Source organism: Dichomitus squalens (genome assembly GCF_000275845.1).
Source record: "Dichomitus squalens LYAD-421 SS1 unplaced genomic scaffold DICSQscaffold_76, whole genome shotgun sequence".
NCBI classification, from domain to species: domain Eukaryota; kingdom Fungi; phylum Basidiomycota; class Agaricomycetes; order Polyporales; family Polyporaceae; genus Dichomitus; species Dichomitus squalens.
Window position 1 is genome coordinate 1 of NW_006766958.1, and position 12,845 is coordinate 12,845.

At 54.9% G+C, this 12,845-nt stretch overlaps 4 protein-coding genes across 4 annotated transcripts; all 4 read left to right on the top strand.

Moving 5' to 3' along the window:
* Positions 1–802: 802 nt before the first annotated feature.
* On the top strand, positions 803–1,783 carry DICSQDRAFT_174913 (uncharacterized protein; the record flags this gene model as incomplete). The annotated part of the gene is made up of 3 exons (XM_007370775.1): positions 803–1,022; positions 1,081–1,256; positions 1,310–1,783. 3 exons carry the CDS (start codon positions 803–805, stop codon positions 1,781–1,783), a joined length of 870 nt encoding a protein of 289 aa, XP_007370837.1.
* Positions 1,784–2,284: 501 nt separating this feature from the next.
* On the top strand, positions 2,285–3,878 carry DICSQDRAFT_93657 (MAGE-domain-containing protein). The gene is made up of 5 exons (XM_007370776.1): positions 2,285–2,486; positions 2,545–2,638; positions 2,692–2,859; positions 2,933–3,205; positions 3,292–3,878. The coding sequence occupies exons 1-5, from the start codon at positions 2,313–2,315 to the stop codon at positions 3,750–3,752; spliced, it is 1,170 nt and encodes a 389-aa protein (XP_007370838.1). The 5' UTR covers positions 2,285–2,312; the 3' UTR covers positions 3,753–3,878.
* A 768-nt stretch (positions 3,879–4,646) lies between these two features.
* DICSQDRAFT_93662 (uncharacterized protein) lies at positions 4,647–6,970 on the top strand. Its single transcript, XM_007370777.1, has 3 exons — positions 4,647–5,719; positions 5,774–5,982; positions 6,037–6,970. Exons 1-3 carry the CDS (start codon positions 4,768–4,770, stop codon positions 6,823–6,825), a joined length of 1,950 nt encoding a protein of 649 aa, XP_007370839.1. The 5' UTR covers positions 4,647–4,767; the 3' UTR covers positions 6,826–6,970.
* Positions 6,971–9,940: 2,970 nt separating this feature from the next.
* On the top strand, positions 9,941–10,884 carry DICSQDRAFT_130105 (uncharacterized protein; the record flags this gene model as incomplete). The annotated part of the gene is made up of 4 exons (XM_007370778.1): positions 9,941–10,317; positions 10,383–10,608; positions 10,672–10,735; positions 10,781–10,884. The coding sequence occupies 4 exons, from the start codon at positions 9,941–9,943 to the stop codon at positions 10,882–10,884; spliced, it is 771 nt and encodes a 256-aa protein (XP_007370840.1).
* Positions 10,885–12,845: the final 1,961 nt, after the last annotated feature.

Consider the following 12,845-nt stretch of genomic DNA (forward strand, 5'->3'; position numbering starts at 1 on the left):
GCTGAGATATTTGTATGGTATTTTTCGATTACGCGTGGCGCTTCTCAACTGGAGAAATCTGCTCAAATATTTCATGAGGCTCTGAAATATTTGGACGGATGACACGATCATGTTCCTCCGTACATAGCGCTATGTAGCGCTAAGGCTAAATATTTGACAAATATTTGGTGGAGGGGAGTACCCTCCTCCCCTCGCTCCTACATACGTCCCAAATATTTGGGATTCGTCTCGAATATCCGGGGGGGACATCCCTCCAACCGTCTCAAATATTTGGAGGGGCCACTATAACATTTGGGCCAAATAATTCGCGTTTTACTATAACTATAAGGATTGAAAAATTTATCTAACTGATATCCCTGAGACACTGGTGGCCGAACATCCTCGGTACCAAGTGGAGGTGCCGGACGGGAACAGGAAGCGTTACTTTCTTATCTGCCGACCAACCTTTGTCTCGGTACGCGTCAGTCGTGGCACGCGTGGGTACATTGCACTTGAGTATGATCCCACCCCTTCCTCTCCTGGGCAGGAACGCGTAGACCGTTTCGTCTTTCTCAAAGACGTCTGGCGGATGACAAACGAGCGCATACGGCAGGGAGGCGGTGGCATATCCTCGCAAGGCGGCGTTCTGAAGACACCTACCCTCCTTTGTCATGACAGTAGCGGGGAGCGCAGTGTGCCAGAGACGACGGCTCGTCGCTATCGGGAGCTCCAGAATTCCTCGCTATCTTCAAGCCAACCTCCATCCTATGATTTGTCTTCTGCTGGTACTATAGACTCCGTCTCATCTACGCCGAGAGGGATGATGAAGCACAAGAAGTCGGCGGATGACGGGGAACTGCCAGCGCATGCTCCAACAGGTCTTCCAGACGATTTCAATGCCGACGAAGACATCGGTATCGGAGACAGTTATTCGTTGAGGGGCCTCATTCACTACCGCTGTATCATCGAGCAAGTGGAGAAGATGCTGGGCGGGGCTGGGAGCGGGCATGAGCTGCTGTCGCGCATCGCCGATTGCGTGCAAGGTATCTCTTACGCTGTGATTCTCCGCTCTTGGTCTCTCGCCGACTCACGTCTCGCTAGCTCATCAGCAAGCGAATGAAAAGTCTGAGAGTTTCGATCGCAACGTCAGCGTGGACAATGAGCTCTCGTACCCGAAACTCGACGTCACCGAAGGGGATAGTGTCGGGCGACTGACTGACCAGGGACTGTCCGTGAACCTTGAGGGGACATGTAGAAGTCTCCAACGGGAACAACCTGTACGTCAGTCTGCGTGTTGAGATAGGGAGCCTGGAGCTCATGCTTGCAGCAGGAAATTGGCCAGTTCTCGTCTTACGCGATAGCGATCTCGCGCTACATTTATTTCCACGGGCGCTCAAAGCTGGCGGTTGTAGCCGATGACCTGGAATCGTTCTGGTACATCCTCCTCTACCACGCCATCCTCAGGATCCGATCAAACTGCAGTGGGTGGGCGATTTGGATACAATTCTTTCAGAGCCACCTCGCCATACTAGAGAGGGAGCTTGCCGTCCGATTCGGGGTCCTCGAGATCAGAGGAGTGGGTAAACTCTCGTTCAAGGATGCCACGATAAATGGCGTGATCTACGACTTGCTCGGTTTATTCCCCGCACACTACAAGGTCGTGGAATATGACAGGCGCCGCAAACTCCACCCCTCCGACAAAAACCCTCCGCCCACAGGCGCGGAGCTGGCTCTCGCCGAGAACGTCAAGGATCACGAGATGTTCCTAGAGATTCTCGAGAAGGCCCTTATATCATTGAGGTGAGCTCCGGAGTGCGACAGATCGGTTTACATAGCCATCCGCTATCCTGCCCTCGAATTCTGCCTACATACTCGTTTCTCGAGCTTCACATATGACATGTCGGTGATGTACTCCATGTTCGCCGCTTCTACACGTACGACTTGCACCCCTTCTCACAGACTATCCTGAGCCTTGTTCAACTAGCTATAACGCTCGCCTTGCACTCTCGCCCTCTGACTGTCTAGGACTCCGCCCCAAGTGTGAATTGTTTCTAACTGTCCGTCCCACTGTATTTGCTGGGTACTCTGATACTCTTACTTTTACTTTGGGTGACAACCTTATTGCTTGGCAACTGGAGGACCCTGAACACAGTAGTACCGGCGAGTAAGGAACGTACTGCCATGCGCGTCTACAGGCACGCCCGGTATGGGCGCTTGTGCAGATACGCGCGACGCGACGCGTCCGGCACGGCGTCTTTGCCAGAACCCGTCGCTGAATTCCTTCATCTCAATCCACCACGACGGCACGCACATAGAGAAATCAGAAAATCACCATGGCTCGACAAACGCGCTCTCAGCGGGGGCCGCAAGCGTCACAGTCCCAGCCCCCGCGTGCCACTCAAGCCGGCCGTTCGCGACGGGCGCAGGTGGAGGAGGAGCCAGAAGAGGAGCAGGTCGCACAGGACGTGTACGACGAGGACGAAGGAGAATTGGATAAGGCTCAAGGGGTTAGTTAACCAGCCGTCTTGCGTTCACCTTCCCTACGAACCATTCTGTCGCTTGCAGGAGATCGAGAAGAAGGCCCGCGACCTGGTGCGTCTCGCTTTGTTCAACGAGCAGAGACGGATGCCTCTAAGGAGAGACGAGATATCCAAGAAAGGTGCGTCGCGTACGTCGCGGGCAATCTGACCTGGATTGAGCACATCTAGACAGTGTTGGGATCGGCTTCGCGCACCTTCAGTTCTGTTCTCGCGGCGGCAAACCAGATCCTGCAGAAAACATTCGGGATGGAGCTGGTCGAGATGCAAGCGATGCCTTCGGACAAAGACATGAGCGAGAAGGATGCGGATTTACTGAAGACTACAGGGGTCAAGAAGAAAGGTGAGTACTCTTCTACCTCGGGCGAGATTGCAGACGGGGGCTCTGACCCCAATACGTTCTCTTCGCCGTCAAGCCGCTCCTACCGGTACAAAGTCGTACATTCTACGTTCCCTCCTCGACCCCACGCTCATAGAACAGGCATGCGCGCCCGACGCCGAGATCCGTGAGATCGAGCAAAAGGAGCACGTCGACGAGAACGAGGAGTTTGCCGAGGATGACAACCCCGTCGGCCAACGGTCGACCGGAAGCATCTTCGCATGGCACGCGTCGGACCAGCTCGCGGCAACAGGCATCCTATACGTCGTTCTCGCGCTCATCCTCGTCGAAGGACGCGTGGTCAACGACGGTATGTATGCGCGTGCGCGTGCCCACACTGGACTCCTTCTCTATATCGGACTCTCGCTGACAATGAGTCCCCGGCCGTTGCTTCAGGTGACCTGCGCGCGATGCTCAAACGCCTCCAACTGCCCGCTAGCGCGTCGGTCCCGCTCAGCAGCCAAGCGACGAACAGCCAATCGCTCACGATCGACGCGTACCTCGCGCAGCTGACCCGCCAGGGCTACCTCGAGAAGCTCCGTGCGGGCACCGCCGCTGCAGGGAAGGGCGGGCAGAAGCGCGCTCGCGCGACGCAGGCGCCTGCTGGGGGCGATGACCATCTGCAGGCGTTCGAGTGGCGGTGGGGCCCGCGGGCGCTGACGGAGGTGGGAGAGAGGGGCATCGCGCAGTTCGTTGCGGAGTTCATGGCAGGTCAGCCTGGGCACGGGGAGGACGAGGACGAGGAGGAAGATGCGGTGGGGGCGGGGAGGGACGAGGGCACTCAGCGGCGGGTGCAGGTGATTTATAAGGGGATCGAGCGCGCTGCTGCGGGGGGGCAGTTGTTAGAGGCGAGGTGAGGTACCTGTTAGAATTGAGGCTGGGTTGGTCGCGCCGTGAGCAGCGATTCTTAGGTTCTTGTGTGTTACTGTGTAGTGCTCTAGTGTACGTCGTTCTGTATTTCATTGTTGTATAGCTGCGGACTAGGCGTGGGCGGACGTGCTCTCAGCCTCCTAGGACCCGCATGCAACGATTCAGGTAGTGCTCCGGGAATTACAGTGGAAACGTGATCTGATCATAACATGTGTGCATGCTAGACGACCCGGATACCCAGATATCCTCCCAAGGCGACAGAACCGGGTGCAACGTACGGTGCGGCAGAAGACTGAAGCACACCACCATGTGCGTATTTCCGAAAGAGGGCAAGATGTTTAGCGCTTATTTTCTCTCTCCAACCTCGATCGCGCAACTAAGACCTCGGTGCCTTACGCCTTGTCTCTCTGCGCTGCGTTCATCGTCAGTTATCCTATGTCCTCTTTCTAACTCGATTCTGAACCGACACCAATTACTCGCCCTGTCCCCACTATCGTAGCAGCCATACCGACTCAGCTACCCACTGGCACCAACGGTGATAACTTGAACCACCGCATGGCGACTCCGGCCGTCGAAATCGAGCACCATGACTTCCGTCGCGCATTCCTATCATTCCCTGGACGGACGGATTCTAATTCCTTACAATCTCATGATACGTTCCACATATTGAAGAGCGCAGATGCTCTGTCCGAAGAAGAGATCTCGGAGCTCTTCGTAAGTGGGAATCGTGCGCATGCGGCATTGATAGCTTGCTGACGACTTCGGTAGATCCAGCAATTGAACCGCCACTGTCTTTCTTCCGAGTCACACCTATCGACCTACTCCATTGACCACCATACCGACCCCGAGGGTCCAATCACGTATGCGGCCATATTTCGCGCCAAGGAGTCGTCCAGCAAACGGTCGCAGTCTTGGGTCGATCAGAGCGTGCCTGTGGTCTTCACCCGTCATTTCGCCGGAGGCGATCCTTTCGACCACACACAGCTCGACGACGAGTACGGAATGATGAAGGAACAGCGCCAGCGAGTCTTCAAACATCTCACCGAGATCGCGGACCTCCTGTTCGCCGCACAGCAGCGCGTCTTCCTATTCATGCTTCTCGTCATGGGTCGGAGATCTCGTGTCCTACGTTGGGACAGAGCGGGTGTGGTTGTTACGCCCTCCTTCGACTACTACGAGCGACCTGAGTTGCTTCGCGACTATCTATGGCGCCTTTCTAACATGGGATCGTCTGCACTTGGCTTCAATCCAAGTGCTACCCGCGTTCTCCCTGGTGATGGCGACTTCGTACGGATGGACTCTGCGGCTCTCCAGGACCCCAACGATGCAGACCACACCGAGCGCGATCTCACGGACGAAGTCCAGGAGCCCTCGACTTTCGCATATGTCCGCGCCATGTTCGGCGCCTCACTCGCTTCCGATTGGCCTCGCTATAGGCTACAAGTTCCCGACGGGAAAGAAAATCGCAGCTTCCTTGTCGGTAAACCTGTCTTCCGGGCCGATGGAGTATTGGGTCGCGGGACCCGCGGCTACGTCGCTCTCGATTGCGAGACGAATCTCTTTGTGTGGCTCAAAGACACATGGCGGGCAGCGTATATGATTGCACAGAGAGAATGTGACGTCCTGCAGAAGCTGAATCAGGCGGGCGTGGAATATATCCCGACGCTCGTTTGCCATGGCGACATTCTTGACAAGAGCACCGTTACTGCTGACTGTTGGGAGGACACGCATGCACTCCCGTCCACCGGCAAGCGGAAGAGGGAAGAAGACATCGGAGACGACACTAGCCATCGACGATTCGAAGCAAAGCTCCCTCCCGATCCAGTTGCACACTCGGGTCGACCTTTACGACCGCACAACCACTACCGAATAGTAGTCGAAGAGGTTGCCATACCTCTCAAGAAGTTTCGTAACGGAAGGCAGCTGGCTTCGGTAGTATTCGACGCCATTCAAGGTACGTCCTGATGTGCCCCTGAGGTGAATCCCTCGTTAACGACCTTCTTCGTAGCACATTATCAAGCGTCCACGAAGCCCACGACTCCCGTTCTTCATCGCGATATCATCTCTGGAAATATCCTTATATATCCCAAGGTCCGGTGCATCGAGGACGGTACGAGGTTGGCCATGGTGTGGACTGGCCTCCTCGTCGATTGGGAGCTGTCGAAGCCCATTGATGATCATGAGGCGTCGGCCCAAGCGACCCAAGCGGAACGTATGGTTAGAGTGTCCCTTTCAGCATCCACGAAGCTGTGGTTGACAGAAGGTGGCTAGGGTACTCATCAGTTCACGTCGGTCAACCTCTTGACTCGCCCATGGAGTCCCGTGAAAATCTCTGACGAACTGGAATCGTTCTTTCACGTCCTCGCATACAACTCCGTCCTCTACCTTCGCTCCAACTGCGACTGCCGCAGCTCATACATCGACAACTATTTCAACGACTACTCTGGCCCTGCGCGTGCTCATACGTGCGGGTGGAAGTCGTTCGCCGTCGAGATCGACAACTGGCTTTGTACGCAGGTGCCCTATAGGAGTAGGCTCCTCTTCGATAGTCCGATGGACGACCTCCTTGGCGAGATACACAAGTGCTTGAAGGCGCACTACAAGGGCCTCAACTATGACCTTCTGCAAGCGGCCCCTCCGCGTCCCAAAGTGATACATCCCCAAATCTCGGCCGCGCTGAAGTTTAGACCTGCCATCAGCATTGCCCGCATTCGTATACCGGACGAAGTCCGCAAGCGGTTGAAAAGCAAGAGCCCTCGCCTCCTGACGACACCCCGACGCCCGAGGATAGGGAACGAGCGCAACAGATCATGGACCATCAGTTCATCATGGAGCACATTGCTAGGATGCTCCGGAGCTCGCAATGGCCTGAAGACGATCGTGTCGATCCGACTGAGGAACGCCCTACTTCGTCGACCGATGCGAGCGCGGGCGTGCTTGCTTCAACTGCAACGTTCGCGAGTAACAAGCGTCGGCGGACCTCCAGTCCACCGGCAGATCGCGACGTGTACTAGTCCGGTTGTCGTCAGGATGTGGACGTCTGGTCAGTGGCGAAGTTGAGGACCACACCGCTGTTGGCTGTTGTGTGTGCCTGTGGAATAAGTTCTTTTTCTGTACAACCCACGAACCTCTCGTATGAACGCTGTTCCCTTCCGTTTTGCACCACGCTGATACTGCCGTGTGGGGGCATATGTATGTGGTCACTCTGTCTATTCCATACATTTTTTGGTTGCTTGTTGTACTACGGCAGTTCCAACTGCGCGAGGCTATGTGTACAATGGACGAAGTGTTGATATTGCTTCCCATTCTTATCGCAATTGTGCAAGTGCTATGTCCGAGCCGTGAGACGACTCAGCGTATCATTGCCCAGAACGACCCTCACAGATTAAAGAGTAGTGATCTCGTACGACTTGATTTTCATAGTCATCCCCCATTTTCCCGTAACAGTGGAGTAAGACGTCTACTGTTCAGCGGTCAGACGTAGAGCTGGCCGAACGCGTTACGTCATCAATGACTGGTATAGTCCTCATCCTCGATCAGGCGTCTATCGTGCCAACGCACGTTGTGCAGTTGCGGCGCAGCAGCAACCCCATCCTCTGCCTCAGACCTCTTGGCCATGTTAGACAGTTTCTAGCCTTGCTGTGCTCGCTCTGTGGGCTACTCCGACACTTGCACGAGAAGCCTCATCGGATACATCCCGAAAACTGGACGACGTCTTCCCTGATAACTTCCTGCTCAGGCTGCAGCATCATGTCAGCTCAACCCGTTCTCGGATCTCTGCTGAGGGCAGAGATCGTACACAATGAATGTCACTGGCCCGCTCCGGACGTGGATGCTTGAAGGACCGCCTGTGCTTTGCAGGCCTATGAACTTTGTGTTCAGCACCATCCTGAGGAGCTTCCAGGTACACTACAGGTTCATGGAATACGAAGCTCTGAAAGTCGCATCCTGCGAACCGCCTTGCCCTAAGCTGATACGCTCGCTTAGAGAGCCCCAGTCTGTAGTGCCGCTCGTGCCGTTTATGAAGGACTCCGAACAGCATATAGACGTTGCGACATGGCAGGCCGACTGGGAAGCAATAGAGAACGCAATTCACGAGGGCCGAACCCCCGAGGGACCATGCGCTTGCGGCACAGGTTGCACACCACAATTTCGTGCTCGAATTGATATTCAGGCAGCTCTCGAGCCCTCTTTGGCTTGCGGACGATTACATGCCCACCGCGTGGCGATCGGAAGGAGAAGCACACACGAACACGATGTCGGAGCCTACGCCACCGTCTTCGAAGCCTACGCCACATTGAGAGGTAGCGTCGGCGACTGACAAGCGACAGCGAGCGTATGGGACCGAGCGCAATCGCTCCTCTTCTTGTGCGTCTGCACACTTCGACCCCGTCCGTGCGACGCAGTAGGGCGTGCCTCTGGAGTTCGTGAAGATACATTGCTCACGAAAAGGACTACAACAGTTGTAAACATCCCTCCTTGTGCATGATATGGTATCCGTCAGATCCCAGCTGTGTGCCCTGTCTGCCCGTCTTCCCCCCGTTTGTACACTCCTTTTCCTTCTTGGAGTGTCCTTTTGCACTGCCTGCATCGATTCATATAGTAATAAACTTGCGTCTGTCGTTCGTTCTACTTTGTTACCTCCATCTATCTCGTTCTGATTGCTATGCACGTCAGGTGAATTCGGAGCGCGCGATGCGATCAATTCTCCATTATAGCAAACCATATGTTGTATACTCCAGGCTACACATCTTTTACATCTTCCCCATCGCACTTTCATCCGAAGGGCGTGATTCACTGCATCACAGTACCGTGTATTTGGTGTCCGAATCGATCGAATGACTCCTGGGTCCCCCTGCACGGTGTTTCCGCTCTCTCTTGCAAAGGACGCCGTTACGCTCGTTACCTTCTCAGCCTTGTACCCCGTGCTCTTGCCATGTCTCTCCGCCCACAACGTTCGTCCCCTCGGGCGGTTTTTGGTACTACCAGAGTTCGCAGCTAACTCCTCTCACACAACTTCATATCAGTCTCGGTCCCGACGCTCCCTTTATCTGTTTCCACTTTTTCGTACGCACGTCTATCTCATTGTGGACTACCAGCATACCGTCCTAATCATCCTTCACCAATTTATCCACCGATACTAGCACGCTGAGTAACCATGCCTCTTTATCAGCCACCTCTTCAGCCACGACTGCTTCAACTACACCCACATTTTTTCGCCATCCAGTCGAAACACCCCCTTCGAAGACTGCTACCTCGTCGTCCATTTCATCCACCTCTTCCTCCTTCCCTCTTACCTCATCCGCCACCTCTACATCTACCTCCACGACCCCAACGGCCACTGCCTCCATCAAGTCAGGCTCTGCTGTTGTCACCACGACAAGCTCCAATGGTCTGGTCACCATCTCGACGCAAGCGCTCGTTGTGGCCCCAAGTGCCTCTGCGGATAGCAGTACTAGCCACAACAGTGGTTCCAAGGGGTAAGCTCTCTGTCTTCAGCCATATTAGGATGTCCAGCGCAGTCGACGCGTCGACGTTTGTTTGCCGGTATGTGCAACGCCATCTCCGAGCGTCTGCGCCTACTTAGGACCAGCCACGTCTACCACCACAGTCGAGCGAGACATGCCTCATTGCCTACAAATGGATACCAGGAGGCTAAAACATGCACACGTTACATTCGGAAAATCATCGAGAGCGATACCTTGCCCTCAGGCATTGTGCACCCCGGGGCTCGCCCTAACCAGTACGCGGAGCGAACGACAGCGTAAACAATCACGACGTGCATGAACGACTACAATTTGACGTGCAAACGATTGTGACTTGAGTGCAGTCGCGATATCGCTAACCATCCATTCCTCAACCCAGGTTCTTCCAAAACACCGGGGCAGTCGCCGGCGTATTTACTGCCCTCTATCTCATTGGCCTTGTGCTCTTCAGCACGGTCATCATCGATGTCATTCGCCGGCGTCGGCGTGCCAGGAAGTCTGGCCGCGTGGTTGCCACAGCCGCTGCAAACGTTGCAGGGCCTGCTCCAGCGTTCACTGACGGCGACTACCCTCATGGAAGGGGAGAACCGGGAGGGAGCATGCCCCTGATGACCACCGGATACTCGGACACCACTCACAGTCGCACCTTCGCTCGACCTCCGATAGCTCGCAGAGGCAAAAGCTATGACATGGCCGAGCTCCCCCCGTACGAGAGCGGCGCTGCTGTGGACACTGCCGATATAAGCGTCATCGGGTTGGACAAGCCGCCTAGCGTGGGTGGCGCGAATCAGGCCGCGCCTTCTAACGCGTTCGCTGGGCCGCATTCACCAATGCTAAACCCATATGACGACCCTGCAAATGTCTACGGCCAGCAGCAGAAATTGCACTACACCCAACGCGGATCCAGTAACGTCCCGGGATTAGAGACGCGAGACACTACCGGTCTCGGTGCTGTTGGCGGCGCTCCCGTTGGAGGCACCGCTGCTCCTACAAATCACAGTCAGCTGCCAGATGGCGGCAAGGTCGGACCTTCTGCTCAGGAACATCATCCTCCTTTGGCCATATGGTGCGTTCTACGAGTTTCGATCAAGCTAACAACTGATGTACACGAATTGATGACAATGCGACCAGGATCGAGTCGAGGACACAGCCTCTGCAAGTAGGTGCTGTCCCGGCCTCTCCTTCCCCCTCCGACTACACAGACAACATGTCGATATCCTCGTCCATCATCCCGCCTTCGTATCACACGCATTACTCACACCCCGATCTTCCTTCGTACCTTCCCGCGCCACCTAGCTCAAACCACGGCTCCACGCAAGAGCCCCGCGCGCCGCCATCTGCCTTCACAACCAACAGAGTTCGTGTACGGAGTCGGCGTTCTCGGACATCGCCTTGGATCTCCCCCACGACTCATACGCAGTCACATCCGCCCCCGCTGCCATTTACTAGTCAAGAAGACCAGTTCGCGGACAGTCGAGAACGAGGTGCGCAGCGAGCTAGCCAGGCAGTAGACGGTGGCGTTCGTCTAGCCGGTGGGGCTTCAGACGGTCGTAGGGTTTTAGGAGAAGAGTGGGACTATCAAATTAGCGGGCTTGATACGATGCTGCTACCTGAATACGGCGACAATGTATAGTTGGAGAGGAGGGAGATAGTGGGATAGTTGGAGAGGAGGGAGATAGTGGGATTACGTAGGCGCAGCTATATTGCGCGTAAATTGAGCGCCTTGTCCTTCGTGCGCACCAAGAAGTTGGCTATTGGCCAATCACGGTCATACTTCGTGTTGGGCATGGAGTGAATTCGCGTTAGGAAGAATATGTGTACCGCCACCACGCTCGGTACGGTCGTAGAGCGTGGGCAGTGGCTCGCATGAGGTTAGGCTTGTAAGTGACCCAAGTATGTTTTCGTCAAGAAAAGAGGGGCGATCCATTTGAATCACGCTGGGAATACAAACTGTAGGTCATTGTGTGGCGTGACACCTAGATGCTTATACTCTAATCTAGTTTTATTTCCCTCTCTGGCACTGGGAAGAGCGGGCACGCTAGAGCGGCGGGATTCTGAGGTGCCTCTGGGGCACACTCTGCGCGAGCGGGTGATTTGACTTCTCTTGACACTGTTCTAACCTATGAAGTGTAAGGTTCACAATACTTGATAACATCAAACTACTCTAGCAACGCGCCTCCAACAGACAGCCAAGTCTCATAGTACATACATTCCTGAGGACCGACAGGCCCTCCCTCATGGCAGAAGTCAGATACAGGACACAGTGCACGGTGCCTGATTGAGACCCAAATTTACACGCTCCTCGTAGACAGCGCGATACACGAATCGGCTTGGAAACGGCGGGCCTCCTATCTCACCAACTTGCGGTCCTGCAGAGTCCCCGGACGGCCCGTCTCCAGCAAGATCATGATCGGATTCATTTTCCGTGTCGCCAGAAGAGCTTGCATTCTTCACCCTGACTTTCCCCTTCCGCTTCCGCCGAGAGCTGTCATCCAAATCGCCCTCGTGGTGCCGGCGACGTCGTTTGCGTATTGGTCGGTCATCCCCGCTTGTAGACATATTGTCCTCAGAATCAGTGGCTGCCCTCCGCCGACGCCTCCGACGACCTAGCTCCGTATCTACGCTGGAATCGGAATCATCACTGCGATCCGGATATCGACGTTTTCTGTTGGACGCCTTTCTGGAGCGTTGTGCTTCCTCCCGAAATTTCTGATTCTCATATAGAGCAGACTCAGGTATATGGAAAGCCGGGATCTGTTATTCGTAGCGCGTGAGGAGTGTCTGATTTCGGGATGCATGGGCACTACCGACCTTCTCTGTCTGACCGTCCAGGATCAGGACTTCCAGTAGCATCTCTACGTGATGGACCGTGAGCTCCGTTTCTGTGACTCTGCTTTTCTTGATCAGCTCCTATGAAAAGACGCGCTACTTTCAATGAAATGCGCAAGCGATTAAAGTGTATCCCAGAACGCACCAAGATCTGAAGAGCGGTCGGGTAAGAGGAGTGTGTAAGTGGGTACAGCCGCCTGCCAGGAGTTTCCTCTCCTTGTATGGCCTTCGGAAAACTCTGTACAATACGTTTCTGGTCATTGCGTCGTATGCTATTTCTGGAGGGCTACTTACACGATCTCTGACAATCTTGAGGCAGACATCGCTCAATTGTTGAACCCGGGGGGCGAAGGCCTCTCCCACGGGTGGCAACGACAGCGGATAGCCTGCAACTCACCTAGAAGGGTTGTTGGTTGTAAGAGGCTTGTTAGAGCGATGAGAGGAGATGTTCGAGTGAACTGAACTGTAGATTGGGGGTACAGAGGTCCCCTATATATACTACTGTACATCTGTGGCTACGTAGTACTATACAGTACATTCCCAGGATGCACAGTCGCACAGAGAAGCAGTGCGAACACAGCGAAGCTGTGTGTGTACCACATGAGTAGTACAGCCTCGGTTATTGCAGTAACCGGCTGTGCCGTTCCATATCTTGTGACGGCTGGATTAGGCAAGCTGTGTAAACCAGCGCCTGTTCAACACTCCCCCTCGCTAAGTATCCGAATGGTTACGCAAGCGTAGCAGGCGCTTTAAGCAGCTCTGGAC

What these genes read in the sequence shown, in the direction of transcription:
- DICSQDRAFT_93657 (XM_007370776.1), top strand. Translation starts at nt 2,313, where the DNA reads ATGGCTCGACAAACGCGCTCTCAGCGGGGGCCGCAAGCGTCACAGTCC. An exon ending in AATTGGATAAGGCTCAAGGG is followed by an intron (nt 2,487 to 2,544) that starts GTTAGTTAACCA and finishes TGTCGCTTGCAG; the next exon opens with GAGATCGAGAAGAAGGCCCG. An exon ending in TACAGGGGTCAAGAAGAAAG is followed by an intron (nt 2,860 to 2,932) that starts GTGAGTACTCTT and finishes TTCGCCGTCAAG; the next exon opens with CCGCTCCTACCGGTACAAAG.
- DICSQDRAFT_93662 (XM_007370777.1), top strand. Translation starts at nt 4,768, where the DNA reads ATGATGAAGGAACAGCGCCAGCGAGTCTTCAAACATCTCACCGAGATC. An exon ending in AGTATTCGACGCCATTCAAG is followed by an intron (nt 5,720 to 5,773) that starts GTACGTCCTGAT and finishes CCTTCTTCGTAG; the next exon opens with CACATTATCAAGCGTCCACG. An exon ending in CGACCCAAGCGGAACGTATG is followed by an intron (nt 5,983 to 6,036) that starts GTTAGAGTGTCC and finishes GAAGGTGGCTAG; the next exon opens with GGTACTCATCAGTTCACGTC.